Source organism: Salvelinus fontinalis, chromosome 34 (genome assembly GCF_029448725.1).
Source record: "Salvelinus fontinalis isolate EN_2023a chromosome 34, ASM2944872v1, whole genome shotgun sequence".
Classification (NCBI taxonomy): domain Eukaryota; kingdom Metazoa; phylum Chordata; class Actinopteri; order Salmoniformes; family Salmonidae; genus Salvelinus; species Salvelinus fontinalis.
The window spans coordinates 7,868,498-7,882,443 of NC_074698.1; the positions used below are offsets into that span (position 1 = coordinate 7,868,498).

The 13,946-nt window shown below is 46.7% G+C and overlaps 1 protein-coding gene across 4 annotated transcripts in view; it reads left to right on the forward strand.

Annotated features, from left to right (window-relative positions):
- LOC129832979 (zinc finger protein 385C-like) overlaps positions 1 to 13,946 on the forward strand; it is a 215,306-nt gene that overhangs the window by 136,830 nt on the left and 64,530 nt on the right. Inside the window, exon 1 of one of the 4 annotated variants that reach the window (XM_055897164.1) lies at positions 4,248 to 5,131. The exons of the other annotated variants lie outside the window; for them this stretch is intronic. Coding sequence (XP_055753139.1) covers positions 5,122 to 5,131 — 10 coding nt within the window. The 5' untranslated portion in view covers positions 4,248 to 5,121. Of the gene's footprint in view, positions 1 to 4,247; positions 5,132 to 13,946 lie in introns of those variants that run through there. 4 annotated transcript variants of the gene reach the window in all.

A 13,946-nucleotide genomic window follows, 5' to 3' on the forward strand; every position in this document is an offset into this window, starting at 1 on the left:
ACGAGAGAGACAGAGAAAGACAACGAGAGAGACAGAGAAAGAGAAAGACAACGAGAGAGAGAGAGACAGAGAAAGACAACGAGAGAGAGAGAGAGAGAGAGAGACAGAGAGAGAGAGAGAGCGAGAGCTAGCCGCTTCTCGTCATGCTTTCATCTCCATTGGCTGTCAGTCATCACCTGGGCGGGAAGACTCCACTGCAGGTTGGCAGACCTGCCCCTAATTGACGCTAGTTGCTTGGAAGAGAAGAGGAAGAAGAGGGGGAGAAGGAGGTAGCTTTAATAAATCATACTGGTGTTGTTCCACCTGTCAGTCATCCCCTATCAGTTGTCAAAAGTGAGAATAAAACTTTACTGTATAGTTTCAAGTAAACTGAGTATCATGTAAGTTCTATGCTTCTACAGTGTGATGATGTGTAGTACATTTCATTTCCACTGGGTAATGTCCAATGATATTCCCAATGAAAACATATCCAGCACATACTGTAGAATAGGGTTTGTGATACACAACAGTACGTAACCAAAGAGCATACGAGGAACACCCACACCCATCGGTCCAGAGAAGGAACAGTTTGTGGCAGTTTAAAACACACACACCAATCGAACCAGCAGTGTGATTTCTCCCTGCCCCCCGCCTGCGACTGATTGGACAGTAAAGGGGAACGTTAAAAGACAGTCACACCTAGACATGTATTGATCACCGCTGTCCGCATGCTGGAGAGAGACAGAAGAGGAACTTCACACAAAGACTCGCTCAACAGACTGTGTTTGTGTTTGCCAGTTAACGGTATGTGTGTTTGTAGCAGTTTGGGCAGTTTGTTGATGTGTATAGCTGTGCATATGTAGCTAATGGATAGAAATGGATTTCACCCATTAGAAGTTTCTGGATTTTACTATGTCTTCATCATAAATACAGCAGTGTGCTTGCATTCTTCTCTCTGATAGCTAGTTGTATTAGGCTGACACGGTAAAAAAAAAGGACTCCAGTCATTAGTCATGTAAAAGCTTGTTCAAATGTCATAGAGAATTACTATCTATCTCAATGCATGTCAGAGCTCTATCTCCCAGGTGACACATTTTTCAATATTCCAGACATCTCCCGCCTCGTGTCTCCTGCCCTCCCTGTCACACAGTCCCATTGTGCCCACCTCCTCTGCCACCCCCGCCACTTCTGCCCACTACACCACTCTGTCTCTGACAGCATGCCACCATACAGATCCTGCATGTTAATGAATGCCCGCCCGCGACTGTGCCTGCCCGCGACTGTCCTCCTCCTCGTCCCTGGTCCCGTGTGTGCTGCTCTACCCTACACACACACACTCACTCACTCACTCACACACACTCCGAGGCCAGTTATCAGTGGCCCGGCAGCGGAGCGGAGGGAGGATGTAATTTCACAGGAGTGGAATGTGACAGCTTGACCTTCTCCTCTCTCCAGGGCCCAATCCTCATCACCATAGATACCTGGCTTTGCCGGGCACCGCACCGCACCCGTATAGCCGCATTATTATCAACACCATCACCATCACTACTATACTCCCCCTCCGATATCAAACAATCGCGGTTGAACTCATTTGGCCCATCAACGTCAAGAGGAGCCCAAAGCCAACTCCACCATGGTGACCTCTCTAGGCGTCGCAGAGAGCCATTATGCCCTGTGGAGTTTCATCGAGCCTGGGTTAGACTAACTCAACTCTGTCCCGGGTGAGGCTTGCTGTGGATGTTGATGATGTTGCGTCTAGGGGTTGGTCTCATACAATCTGACGCCTGGTTCTGGGTGCTTGTGTAGAGTAGTGGTTATGCCTTGACTCACGTTCTGACTGAACAGCGCTCCTCTGCGAAGACACTGATCTCACTAGCAGTCCTGTTTCATAGTGCTCTCTATCTCATGCTGAAGGGCATTGGGCTGTGTCATGGCTGGTGAATCTAAAGTGGAGAGCCAGCCTCTCTCATTAGCTCTGGCTCTCTCATGCCTGTGTGGGCTATATGGTTGGCACAGTGGTTGGCGTGTGGTTGGCAGGGCTAGTCGGCGGGTACAGCTGCCCTCCATACCCACAGTCTGCCATGAGAACTGGGGGTCCATGGCTACTGTGGTTTATACACTACACTCAAGGACACCTTGGCTAGCCGTGCTCGTCCCTGGAACCTCTACTGAGCAGCCGAGGGACGGAGGAGACTCTTCTCTAGCACCGGAGTCGGTGGAGGAAATGCACTTGATTCCAAACTCCTCCTGTGGCTTCTGACGTTCTGTGTGTATCCCGTATAGTCTATCTGCTCCGAGCACACTTCACCATCACCCTCTCTCAGGTCACACCAATAACATCTTCTTCAACTCACCGCCAGTCTGCCTGCCCGCCTCACACCACACAAGAGGACAGAGAGAAGGAGGGAGGTAGAAAAAAAGAGGGGGAAGAGCAACAAGATGGAGGTAGAGAGAGGGAAGTCAGAGATTAGATGGAGACACCGATTGGGGGGGAGAGAGAGCAGAATGAGGAAGGATGGAAGGAAGGAGGGGAGCAGAGCAGAGAGAGGGAGAGATGGAGGAAGAGGTAGAGGGAAAGCAAGGGAGCGATTGAATGGTGTAATTAAGTTCCTGATAGCACTCTGGGAGATGTGCTTTGGCCAGGCTCCAGTAGAGCTTAGCACTACACCAAGGCTCTTCAGCCTGCTCTCCTCTCCTGCCTTTAGAGGAACACACACACACACACACACACAAAGTTAAACACACTCACACTCACACCGCACAAACACACAGACACATGGTTTCTAGCTCACTCTGTCACACACAAACACACAAACTCAGTCCATGTACAGTTGAACACACAGAGAGACACGCACTCAGCGCTAGCAGGCTCCACAACATTGCGCTAAGGCAAAAGACGAAAGACACAAAGGAGAGAGAGAAGCGACGGATGAATATGAGCAACTGTCACTCAGATCAGGAACACTCACAGCTGCAATGACATACACACATTACACACACACACTGCTGCAATGACATACACATACACACATTACACACACACTGCTGCAATGACATACACATACACACATTACACACACACACTGCTGCAATGACATACACATACACACATTACACACACACTGCTGCAATGACATACACATACACACATTACACACACACTGCTGCAATGACATACACACATTACACACACACTGCTACAATGACATACACACATTACACACACACTGCTACAATGACATACACATACACACATTACACACACACTGCTGCAATGACATACACACATTACACACACACTGCTGCAATGACATACACATACACACATTACACACACACTGCTACAATGACATACACACATTACACACACACTGCTACAATGACATACACACATTACACACACACTGCTACAATGACATACACATACACACATTACACACACACTGCTACAATGACATACACATACACACATTACACACACACTGCTACAATGACATACACACATTACACACACACTGCTACAATGACATACACACATTACACACACACTGCTACAATGACATACACATACACACATTACACACACACTGCTACAATGACATACACACATTACACACACACTGCTACAATGACATACACATACACACATTACACACACACTGCTACAATGACATACACACATTACACACACACTGCTACAATGACATACACACATTACACACACACTGCTACAATGACATACACATACACACATTACACACACACTGCTGCAATGACATACACATACACACATTACACACACACTGCTACAATGACATACACATACACACATTACACACACACTGCTGCATGCTCTTTTTTATACAAGCACCCATACACATTGCATATCATTCACTCCTTCTAAAACTTCACAGAAATACACACACACACACATACTCACAGAGCAGCCAGTTTCCCTCAAAGCGTATCTTTAATAGCTTTAAAAGTCCTCTGCTGCCTCTCTCTCTTTGTACAGTCAGTCAGTCTACTTTTATTCTAGCTGCTGCTGGCTGGCTGGCTGGCAGCAGAATCACTCCTCACTTATCTGTGTGTGTGTGTGTGTGTGTGTGTGTGTGTGTGTGTGTGTGTGTGTGTGTGTGTGTGTGTGTGTGTGTGTGTGTGTGTGTGTGTGTGTGTGTGTGTGTGTGTGTGTCCATCTCTCTCTCTTCTCTCTTTCTCACTCTCTCGCTATCTCTCTCTTTCTCGCTCTCTTTCTCTCGTGCTCTCTCTCTTTCTCTTCCTCTCTCCTTCTCTCTCTATCTCCCATTTTTTCTCTGTAACCAAGCAGGGCCTTGTCACTATGCTGCTGGGTGACAATACTCAAATTCCATTAGGGTGACCTTTGTCCATCAATTTAAGGGTCACGGTTCCACCCAGGTACCCATGAAGTGTTGGACTACACAGGGGTGGAGTAGTCAACCTATTCCAACTAGTGCTCCGTTATTGTATTTTTCACCGTTTAGCCACTCAATGGGCTGTCTGGTGTGGCTGTAAATGTGTGATTGATGCATATCAATTATCACCTTGACCTGGCTCCTCCCCCCATCAGGGAGAGTGACATTACTATTGTAGCCGTTTCACAAAGCCGTTATCACGGAACCGTTATCTAAGAGACAATATGCGCTATGAGGACTGTTAAAATAACACCAGCTTATTTTCCCATCTGCGCTGTCCGCTCAGGTTTAACGTCGTCCAGCTGAGCAAGAAATAGAGAGCGAGAGAGAGGGGGGGGGGGGGGGTGCAAGCAACCCCTCATCTCTCCATTCCCCTTCCCTCGCCTCCTTCGGGCCACGCAGAGCAGCAGATCAATATGGGTTTTAATTGAGGAGCATGTGCATCATTCTTCTGAGTTGTAGTAGATGGGATCTGTTGGGATTTGTCCCCGAGGAAGAAAAGGATTGCAAAGAGAGAGCGACAGAGACTGGGAAATAGGACAGAATATATAGCAGGCGCTTCTTTTAGTTGTGTTTGTTTAAACTCCCGGAGCGGAGCATATGATACTTGTGCGTCGTTGCATGCACTTCTTTTCTGGGGATACCGCGTAATATTTACGCGCTGTGAAACACCGAGCTGGAGCGAAGTCTGTTCGGTCCTGGACGCACGATGCTGATCGGTAAGTCTCGAGTTTTTTACCTTTTATTCAGAAACCGCGCTGATGTGGCTTCGAGGGTCCGCTGTCCGTTCTTTCATTTCTGGAGACGTGTAGCCCACGGTCGGGCGCCTAGAACACATGACTCCAGCACTGGTCGGTTTAGCCCTTTTAAACATATGTGAATTTAATATAAAATATGACAACGTTTTATAGAAATATAGCTTTGTAAGATGTACGCGCTAGCGGGAAGACCCGTGCGCAGTTGAATTCTCAAATATGAATGAGGGACAGTCAAATTCAGACGCAGATTATTAATGTGCAGTGTTGGGTGGTAACTGTAGCCTGTGGCATTTATTTGTTTGTTTATTCTTCTGAAATGCACAAGTGGAATATGTGTCTTGCCAGACCATTGGAAGTGTAGGATACCGCAGCGACCCGAAGATTACGCACAATGATCCCGTAAAATCTCCTTCAAGTTCGGAGTTGTGGGTCGTCAATGACGTTAAGCCTGCATAATATTTATTCCTTCTATTAACAGTTCAAATGTGAGTTTTCTTTAAGATATTACGCAGGTAGGCTACCGGTCATTTTTGGGACAAAATCTTAGGCTACCGCAGAATGAATCCCCTTTTTGGAATGATGAGATATTCATATTTGAACATTTCTCATGTGATTTATCTTCAAGGACGAATCCAGTGTATGCCAAACTTTATATTCAACAAATATTCCTTTATCTGCTGTTTTGATGTTGAGCTTGAGTTGATCTCTCCTCAACTTGCCGGGTGCGTAGGCTATCGGTCGCATACCTGTGAAAGCTTGAATTAAATATTTACAGAAAGCGCTCCGCTAATGCATTTGAAAAACCACGCGGCTCCTTGTTGGTTAACTCTAATAACGTCATTATTCATGTTAGACCTTAGAAACGAAATCTGAAAGTGAATGATTGCCTTATTAAAACACGGTCCTCTCCGGGATTCTGCTTCTACAATGATAACGGGGGGGGGGGGGGGGGGGGGGGGCTCTCGACGAATCACGGTTCACAGTCGCTTCATAGATAGACTTTCTGTGGTAAAGGCTATTGCAATAGGTTAATCAATTTCGTTTATATTGTCAATAATAATTCGTGGTCATCTTACGTTTTGTAATTTAAGATATAGATTTAGTACATATCTATCGATTGTCTGCATAGTATTTTAGTTTTTTTACTTTGAGAAAGACAAAGAGGCTACTCAATAGGCAGAAATTCATTGATCAACACACACTGGTCAATTTGCATTATGGGTTATATCACACCGTTAAGCAAAATCACTAAATCCTATTATAGATCAGCCATGGCCTGCCCTCTACATAGGAGCCACCTGCCCTCTATACATAGGAGCCAAGGAGATAAGGATGACAATATGATTAGAATATGCAATAGATAACTTACATAGTATAGGCCTATTTTCTACCAGTACTTTTTATTTATTTTCCTTATAGGCCAAGGTTACAGGAACATTGCAGCAACATTGACTGCTTGTCTTACTGCTCTCCTCTGGATCTCATCACAGTTGCCTCTGAGAAACTGAAACAAGATTTATGACCCTATCAGTCCACTCTAAAATGGAGGACTTTGCCGTTGGCTCTAAACATGATCCTGCAACCCATGACAACGTTGAGGCCGTCTGTGTATTGGCAGCGTGGTTGAGAGGGGTGTGAGAGAGAAGACAGACAGACGTACTGCATGGCCGAGACTACACTAACCTAACACTGCTCTGCTGCCATTTTACTGCCCTGCCGGAGTCACTACTGGGATGTATGTGTCCTATATGACATCAACCCTGTCTCTGCATATATCAGGCATGGAGCACATCTTTCAAACTTAGAGAGACAGAGACAGAGAGCAAGAGACACACACACACACACACACACACACACACACACAGGGCCCCCTCCAGGGATGATGGATCTGTCTTTAACTGAGATTGCGGGGTGCTTACAGATCCCAGAGCTAGCTCTTAAAATGGCTTCGGTAAAACGCGCTGATGAGTCGTGCAAATGGTTTCCATTAGCATTTCTCCAGATCGTTCTTCCTGTTCGTAATGCCTTCCTGGCAGGCCTACAGGCGAGACAGATGCATGTGGAGCACAAAGCTGCCAAGGAGATGTATGGTGGATTATTTAGGAGGTCTATTTTACTCTTCTGTTCTCACCTAGACCCTCACCCTCTAGCATCGGTCAAGTCATAAACTGAAATCACCCCACCCATCAGACTGTGGTGCATAAAAACACAGGCACTTTCCAGACACAGTTTGGTGGGGGACAGCGGGATCTCACACACGCACACGCGCACGCACGCACATACACGCACGCATGAACGCACGCACGCACGCACGCACACACACACACACACACACACACACACACACACACACACACACACACACACACACACACACATACACATACACATACACATACACATACACATACACACTTACACACACACAGTTCCTTGTGGATATACTGACTGGCCAATGACATCACCATGGTCTTGTGTGAGTGGGGAAAGGTTTGTGGTCTGACTGTCACTGTGTGGCTGGAGGGGGAGGGGGGTGACCTTGCCTCTAACAACTGACCCTCACTCCACCCCTTACCCTGTTCTCCCACCTTACCCCCAGGCGGCAGAAGGCCTGATTATAGCCCTGCCTGTCTGTGCCTTTGGGAGGAGACTCTTTCCTTTCTTCTCCTCGGCGGCTCTTATCTGTGGGATCAGGGAAACGGGAGGGAGCTGAAAGGACAGGCTTAATCTGTGGTATTGGGATTGGGGCCCAGACCTGGGCTAGGCCAGGCTAGGGGTAATTACAGGGGGGTAGGGTTACCCTCTGGATGGTTGGATGGGTGGGTAGGTAGGTAGGTAGGTAGAAATGCTTACTTATAAACCCTTAACCAACAATGCAGTTTTAAGAAAATACCAACAAAAAAGTAAGAGATAAGAATAACTAATAATTAAAGAGCAGCAGTAAATAACAATAGCGGGGCTATATACAGGGGGTACCGGTACAGAGTCAATGTGGAGGTTATATACAGGGGGTACCGGTACAGAGTCAATGTGGAGGTTATATACAGGGGGTACCGGTACAGAGTCAATGTACACCGGTGCCCCAGCACAAATCCATGTCATTTTCACTGTTATTGTAATCCACAGTACACCCATTTTACATTTACATTTGAGTCATTTAGCAGACGCTCTGATCCAGAATGACTTACAGTTGGTGCATTCATAAGTGCATTTAAAAGCCTTGTGTTATGAATGTGCTTTACACAATCATGGCTATAGGCCGTGATACGATCTATATTTGACATTTCCAGGCACGGGCTACTTCTGTTCCATAGTCCAGTCTATTCTGCTGTATTGAGGCCATTCTGTTCTGTTCCCAGGCAAGCTGTGTGGAAGGCCAGTCCGTCCTGTAGCGTTGGGTAATTGGATGGCTGTTTGATGTCCCCAGGTGTTCATGGTGTAAATCAGTGGAGCTAATTAAAAGGCTGTGGAGTTGGACTGAAGAAAAAGAAACAAGTTTGTCTGAATGCCATAGTTCACTGCTCACCAACTTCCCTCTCCGAGCTCTCACATCATCATACTCCACATACTAACATCACAGGGTATGTGACATGGTATTTGTGGCATGTATGGCTGTGTCCGTGATTGTGCGTCTATGTCTTTGAGACTGTGTGTGTGTGTGTGTGTGTGTGTGTGTGTGTGTGTGTGTGTGTGTGTGTGTGTGTGTGTGTGTGTGTGTGTGTGTGTGTGTGTGTGTGTGTGTGTGTGTGTGTGTAGTAAGGCAGCCGTAGACATTTAGTTTGCTGCTCCTGGACAGAGGCAGAGACGGGCGTGATGGATGGATTTTCTGGAACTCCCATCTCCTCCTCCATCCCTCATGGTTGCCTTGGCAGTGACAGCTCTCCAACTCTCCTGGTCATTGTGACTTAACCCACCTCCACCTGCCTTGTAGGGCCAGCACACTATGCACACAGAGAGACAAAATATACAGGAAACATCCTACCTCACCCCCTATGCTATTCCACCTCCTGATCTCCCAACCGTCCTACACACGCACGCACGCACGCACGCACGCACGCACGCACGCACGCACGCACGCACGCACGCACGCACGCACACGCACGCACGCACGCACGCACACACACACACACACACACACACACACACACACACACACACACACACACACACACACACACACACACACACACACAGAGTTTCAACCTCCTTTGCCATACACACTTTGGGCCTCTTCAGAAGGTGGCGAATAGAATACAGACACATACAGACAGGCTCTGTTAACTAACACTATGTGGAATGTTGTTTTGGTAGATCTACGGTTGAAAACACTGAGTTACGGTCTCTGCTGCATTTTAAATATGATCCCAAAACCAAAGGGTCTAACTCCGCCTTCCTACATCTCAACACATCTCAACAGACAGGAACAAAGAATTAACAATCAACATAAACCCTACATCAGTCCATGATGTTTTGAACGTTCTACTGCTTTTGTTTCACACCCACACACACATTATGTTCTTCTATCCTCTTGGGGACCTTTCCTTTCAAAATGATATTTTCCCTAACCCTTACCATAATCCTAACCTTAACCCTAATTCTAAACCTATGTCCTAACCCTAAACCTAACCCCTTACGCTAAACCTAACCCCCAAGCTTAAAATAGCCTTTGTCCTCATGGGGATGTGGGAAATGTCGCCACGAGGGAGAATTTTCCTTGTTTTACTATCCTTGTGGGGACATTTGGGGATTTTAGGTCCCCACAAGGATAGAAGAACCAACCAAAGCACACACAAGCACACACACACACACACACACACACACACACACACACACACACACACACACACACACACACACACACACACACACACACACACACACACACACACACACACACACACACACTTTATCTCTCTCTCACACACACACACACACACACTTTATCTCTCTCTCTCTCACACACACACACACACACACACACACACACACACACACACACACACACACACACACACACACACACACACACACACACACACACACACACACACACACACACACACACACACACACACACACTTTATCTCTCTCTCTCTCACACACACATAGACCTGGCTATCCTACCTGCATCACCCCAGGGGCCTTGCCCTGCTCTGTATGCCTCATGGTTGTGTATGGACAGGGGGGGAGCTGGGTAGAAGCTGATTCCCAACCCCCTTTATCCAGTTAGAGCCCCCAGGTCCAGGTGCTGCTCTCTCTCTCTGTATCTACTGCCTGGCTGCGTCTCTGTCAGCACTCCTAACACGACACGGAGTTACTTACCTTGTTAGTCCCAGCAGAGATGCATGCTAGGTGATGTTTTCCTCTGATGGATCTGGGGGGGATGGTGGTGGGCTTAACGGGTTGTATAGTTCAGTCAACTAATGATGAGATGTGTCTACCTGGTCCTGCAGGGGCTTTAAGGCCATGTTCTCTCTCTCATTTTCTCTTCTTATTGAGTGTGTTCCTTAGTGTTGTTTAGTGCGTCATACATCTGTATGTACACCCTCGGTGTGTGTGTGTGTGTGTGTGTGTGTGTGTGTGTGTGTGTGTGTGTGTGTGTGTGTGTGTGTGTGTGTGTGTGTGTGTGTGTGTGTGTGTGTGTGTGTGTGTGTGTGTGTGTGTGTGTGTGTGTGTGTCAGCCTCTCTGGCCCGGGTCCACTGCGGGAAGTGACAGTCATTACAGTGAAGTGACAGTGTGGGCTTGATTGGCCTGCTTGCTGAAGTGACGTGATGATGACTGTGTTAGGGAATGGGGGAGGCTGGGAGGGAGGGCTTCTGGGAGGCATATGGGGAGCCCAGCAGGGGATCTGACAACATAAAAAGTGTTCCCTGGAACAACACTGCTGGATGCTGAACACCAAAGCCAGTCCACTTAGCCCCTTATTCTCCAAGGCTAAACATGATAAACTCCTCAGCCTATTACTGTGTGTGTGTCGTGCATATAGGTTACGTTTTAATTTGCGTTGTCAGCTTGTGTGTGTGTCTGCATGCGTGTCTGTGGCATGTACATTTTCGTTTGCGTTATATGCCTTAGTGTGTGTCTGTGTGTGTCTGTGTGTGTCTGTGTCTGTGTATGTCTGCGTGCGTGTCTGTGACATGTACATTTTCGTTTGCGTTATATGCCTATATGCCTGTGTGTGTGTGTGTGTGTGTGTGTGTGTGTGTGTGTGTGTGTGTGTGTGTGTGTGTGTGTGTGTGTGTGTGTGTGTGTGTGTGTGTGTGTGTGTGTGTGTGTGTGTGTGTGTGTGTGTGTGTGTCTGTGTGCGCAACCTCTTGCCAGCTGCGGTCTCCTGGAGGCAGCTTGCTCTTTTAAAGTGAAGAGGGTGACTCGTCCTCCACTTGACTTTGAGACCTTTAGTTAGAGGAGGAACAGAGAGGACAGACCTTAACAACAGACACAAGCCAAGAGAAAAAACAAGGACAGGAGAGAGAGAGAGTTGGTAAGGGAGATTTAAAAAGAGGTGAAAGAAGGAAAGAGCATTTCTCCTTCATTCTCTTCCAATGTGTATCCTGGTCATCACACCAGGCAGTCTAACTTCCCTAACCATTAAAGAATGGGTCGTGGCTCACAAAACAACACACGTAATTGATTTTACCATCAAAACCAGGGAGGGCATCCATCACAACCATGTGGTTCTCTCCCAGGCACTGACCTGGAATACTCCAGGGTCCACTTCACAAAATAGAGTGAAAAGGATGGTAAGGATGGTAACCACCAGTATGCATAGACACACTGGATATGTCCCAAATTACATCCTATTCCCGATATAGTGCACTACTTTTGGCCAGAGCCTAATGGTCCCTGGTCAAAAGTAGTGCACTACATAGGGAATAGGGTGCCGTTTGGGACTCAACCCCTGGTGGATCTGTTAGCTTTGTTAGCCGTTTGGCTGCTCACCTCAGCCTGCCTGTACTGGCTCTGTAATCTCAGGAGTATTTATTTAACAGCCCGCTGCGCACTGGATTAATTAGACCTGCAGTGAATTAAATGCTTTGCCCTGGTCCTCTACCCACACACACACTACCCAGCTAGCGCACAATGTTCTGAGAACCATATGCTTCTTAGAGCTTGGTGAGAGCATGGTTGTCCTATGGTTATTTTGCATACAACCTTTCCACAATGTTCTGGGAATGGTGCCAGGATATCCAGCTAGCACATAACGTTCTGAGAACCACATAGTTCTTATTTGGGAGTTTCAGTGCTCAAGGATAACTTTTTGTTCTGCGTGTTTCCTCGTGGTTTTATTAAGAGTAATGTTCAGAGAACATTAAGAAAAACGTTATTCTGTTGGAAAAGTTTTGTACTTCAGCATAACGTTCTCAGGTTCTCGGGGTTCTATTTAAAGTCATGTCAGAACGTTCAGAGAACATTAGGAAAACGTTGTGGGAAAATGTCAGTACTTCAGTAATGTTTTCTGAAGGTTTCCTTATGGCTCTATTTAAAGTCATGTTGTCAAAACATTAAGAAAACTTTCCATAAAAACCACAAAACATTAAAGTTCAAAGAACGTTATTTAAAACATAGATTCCGTTCTCAGCATGAGCAAAACTCTTGTTAAATGTGTTCAGGTGTGTTGGCTATGCCCACACACCTGATCTTAATGAGTGCTTGTTTCCTTTGAAATGGGTTTGTTTGAATAGACTAAAATGAACAGCTTTGTATGAGTTAACCTGGTGGCGCAGTGGACCTGGTCCAACCTGGTGGCGCAGTGGACTAATTCCATGGATAGAGAATAGACAATCATTGGTTCAAATCTCACTGTCTCTGGGTTACAATTAAAAAAAATGAGTTTACATGATTAATGCCTAAGCAAATTAATTTGTTCTTAGAGTTCCAAACAGTTAACCTAAGCTAACTGTGTTAGGTTATTTGAAGGTAATTCAATAATACTTATGATTTCTGTTCTCAGAACGATGAACAAACCTCCCAAGAAAACATTCTCAAATCCTCCCTGCAACTTAACATTTGTGTTCCCAGAACAGGCCAAATTTTCACTTCCATTCTCAGAATATATTTTTTTTAAACGTAGTTTTACCAGTCAGGAAACCTATGGCTTCGTTCCCAGAACCAATGGGAAACAAAACAACATACGTTCCCATAAGTTACAAGGAACCAAATGTGTTAGCCGGGAAACCGGGGGGGGGGGGGGGAGTCAGAAGCAGGTGCAAGTGAAACGTTTTAATAAAATAAAACAAAAACAAAACCAAGAACACAACACTAACATGAGGCATAACACCGATACACAAGAACAATACCAGATATGGGAGATTGACATAAAGGGGAGGAAATGATGGAAGTTAATAGAGTCCATATGTGAATTGTAATGATTCACAGGTGCACATAATGATGAGTGCCAGGTGTGCGTAATGATGAATCCCTGGAAGTGTGGTTAGTATTCTGGCGACGTCGTACGCCGGAGGGGAGGAGGAGGAGCAGAAGTGACAGTACACACCACCCCCCCAGCCCCCCCGACGTGCGTCTTCAGCCGCAGTATGACGCCGACGAGGACAAAGAGCGGGTCGGTCCGGGCGGAAAAGGTGGAAATCACGGATGTTGTTGGGGTCCAGAATGTCCTCCACCGGAACCCAACACCGCTCCTCTGGGCCATACCCCTCCCAGTCCACCAGATACTGGAGCCGACCCCCACGATGTCGGGAGTCCAGTAGGGATCTGACAGCATACACTGGGCCCCCCTCAATGTCCAGGGTGGGGGGGGGGGGGGGGGGGGGGGGG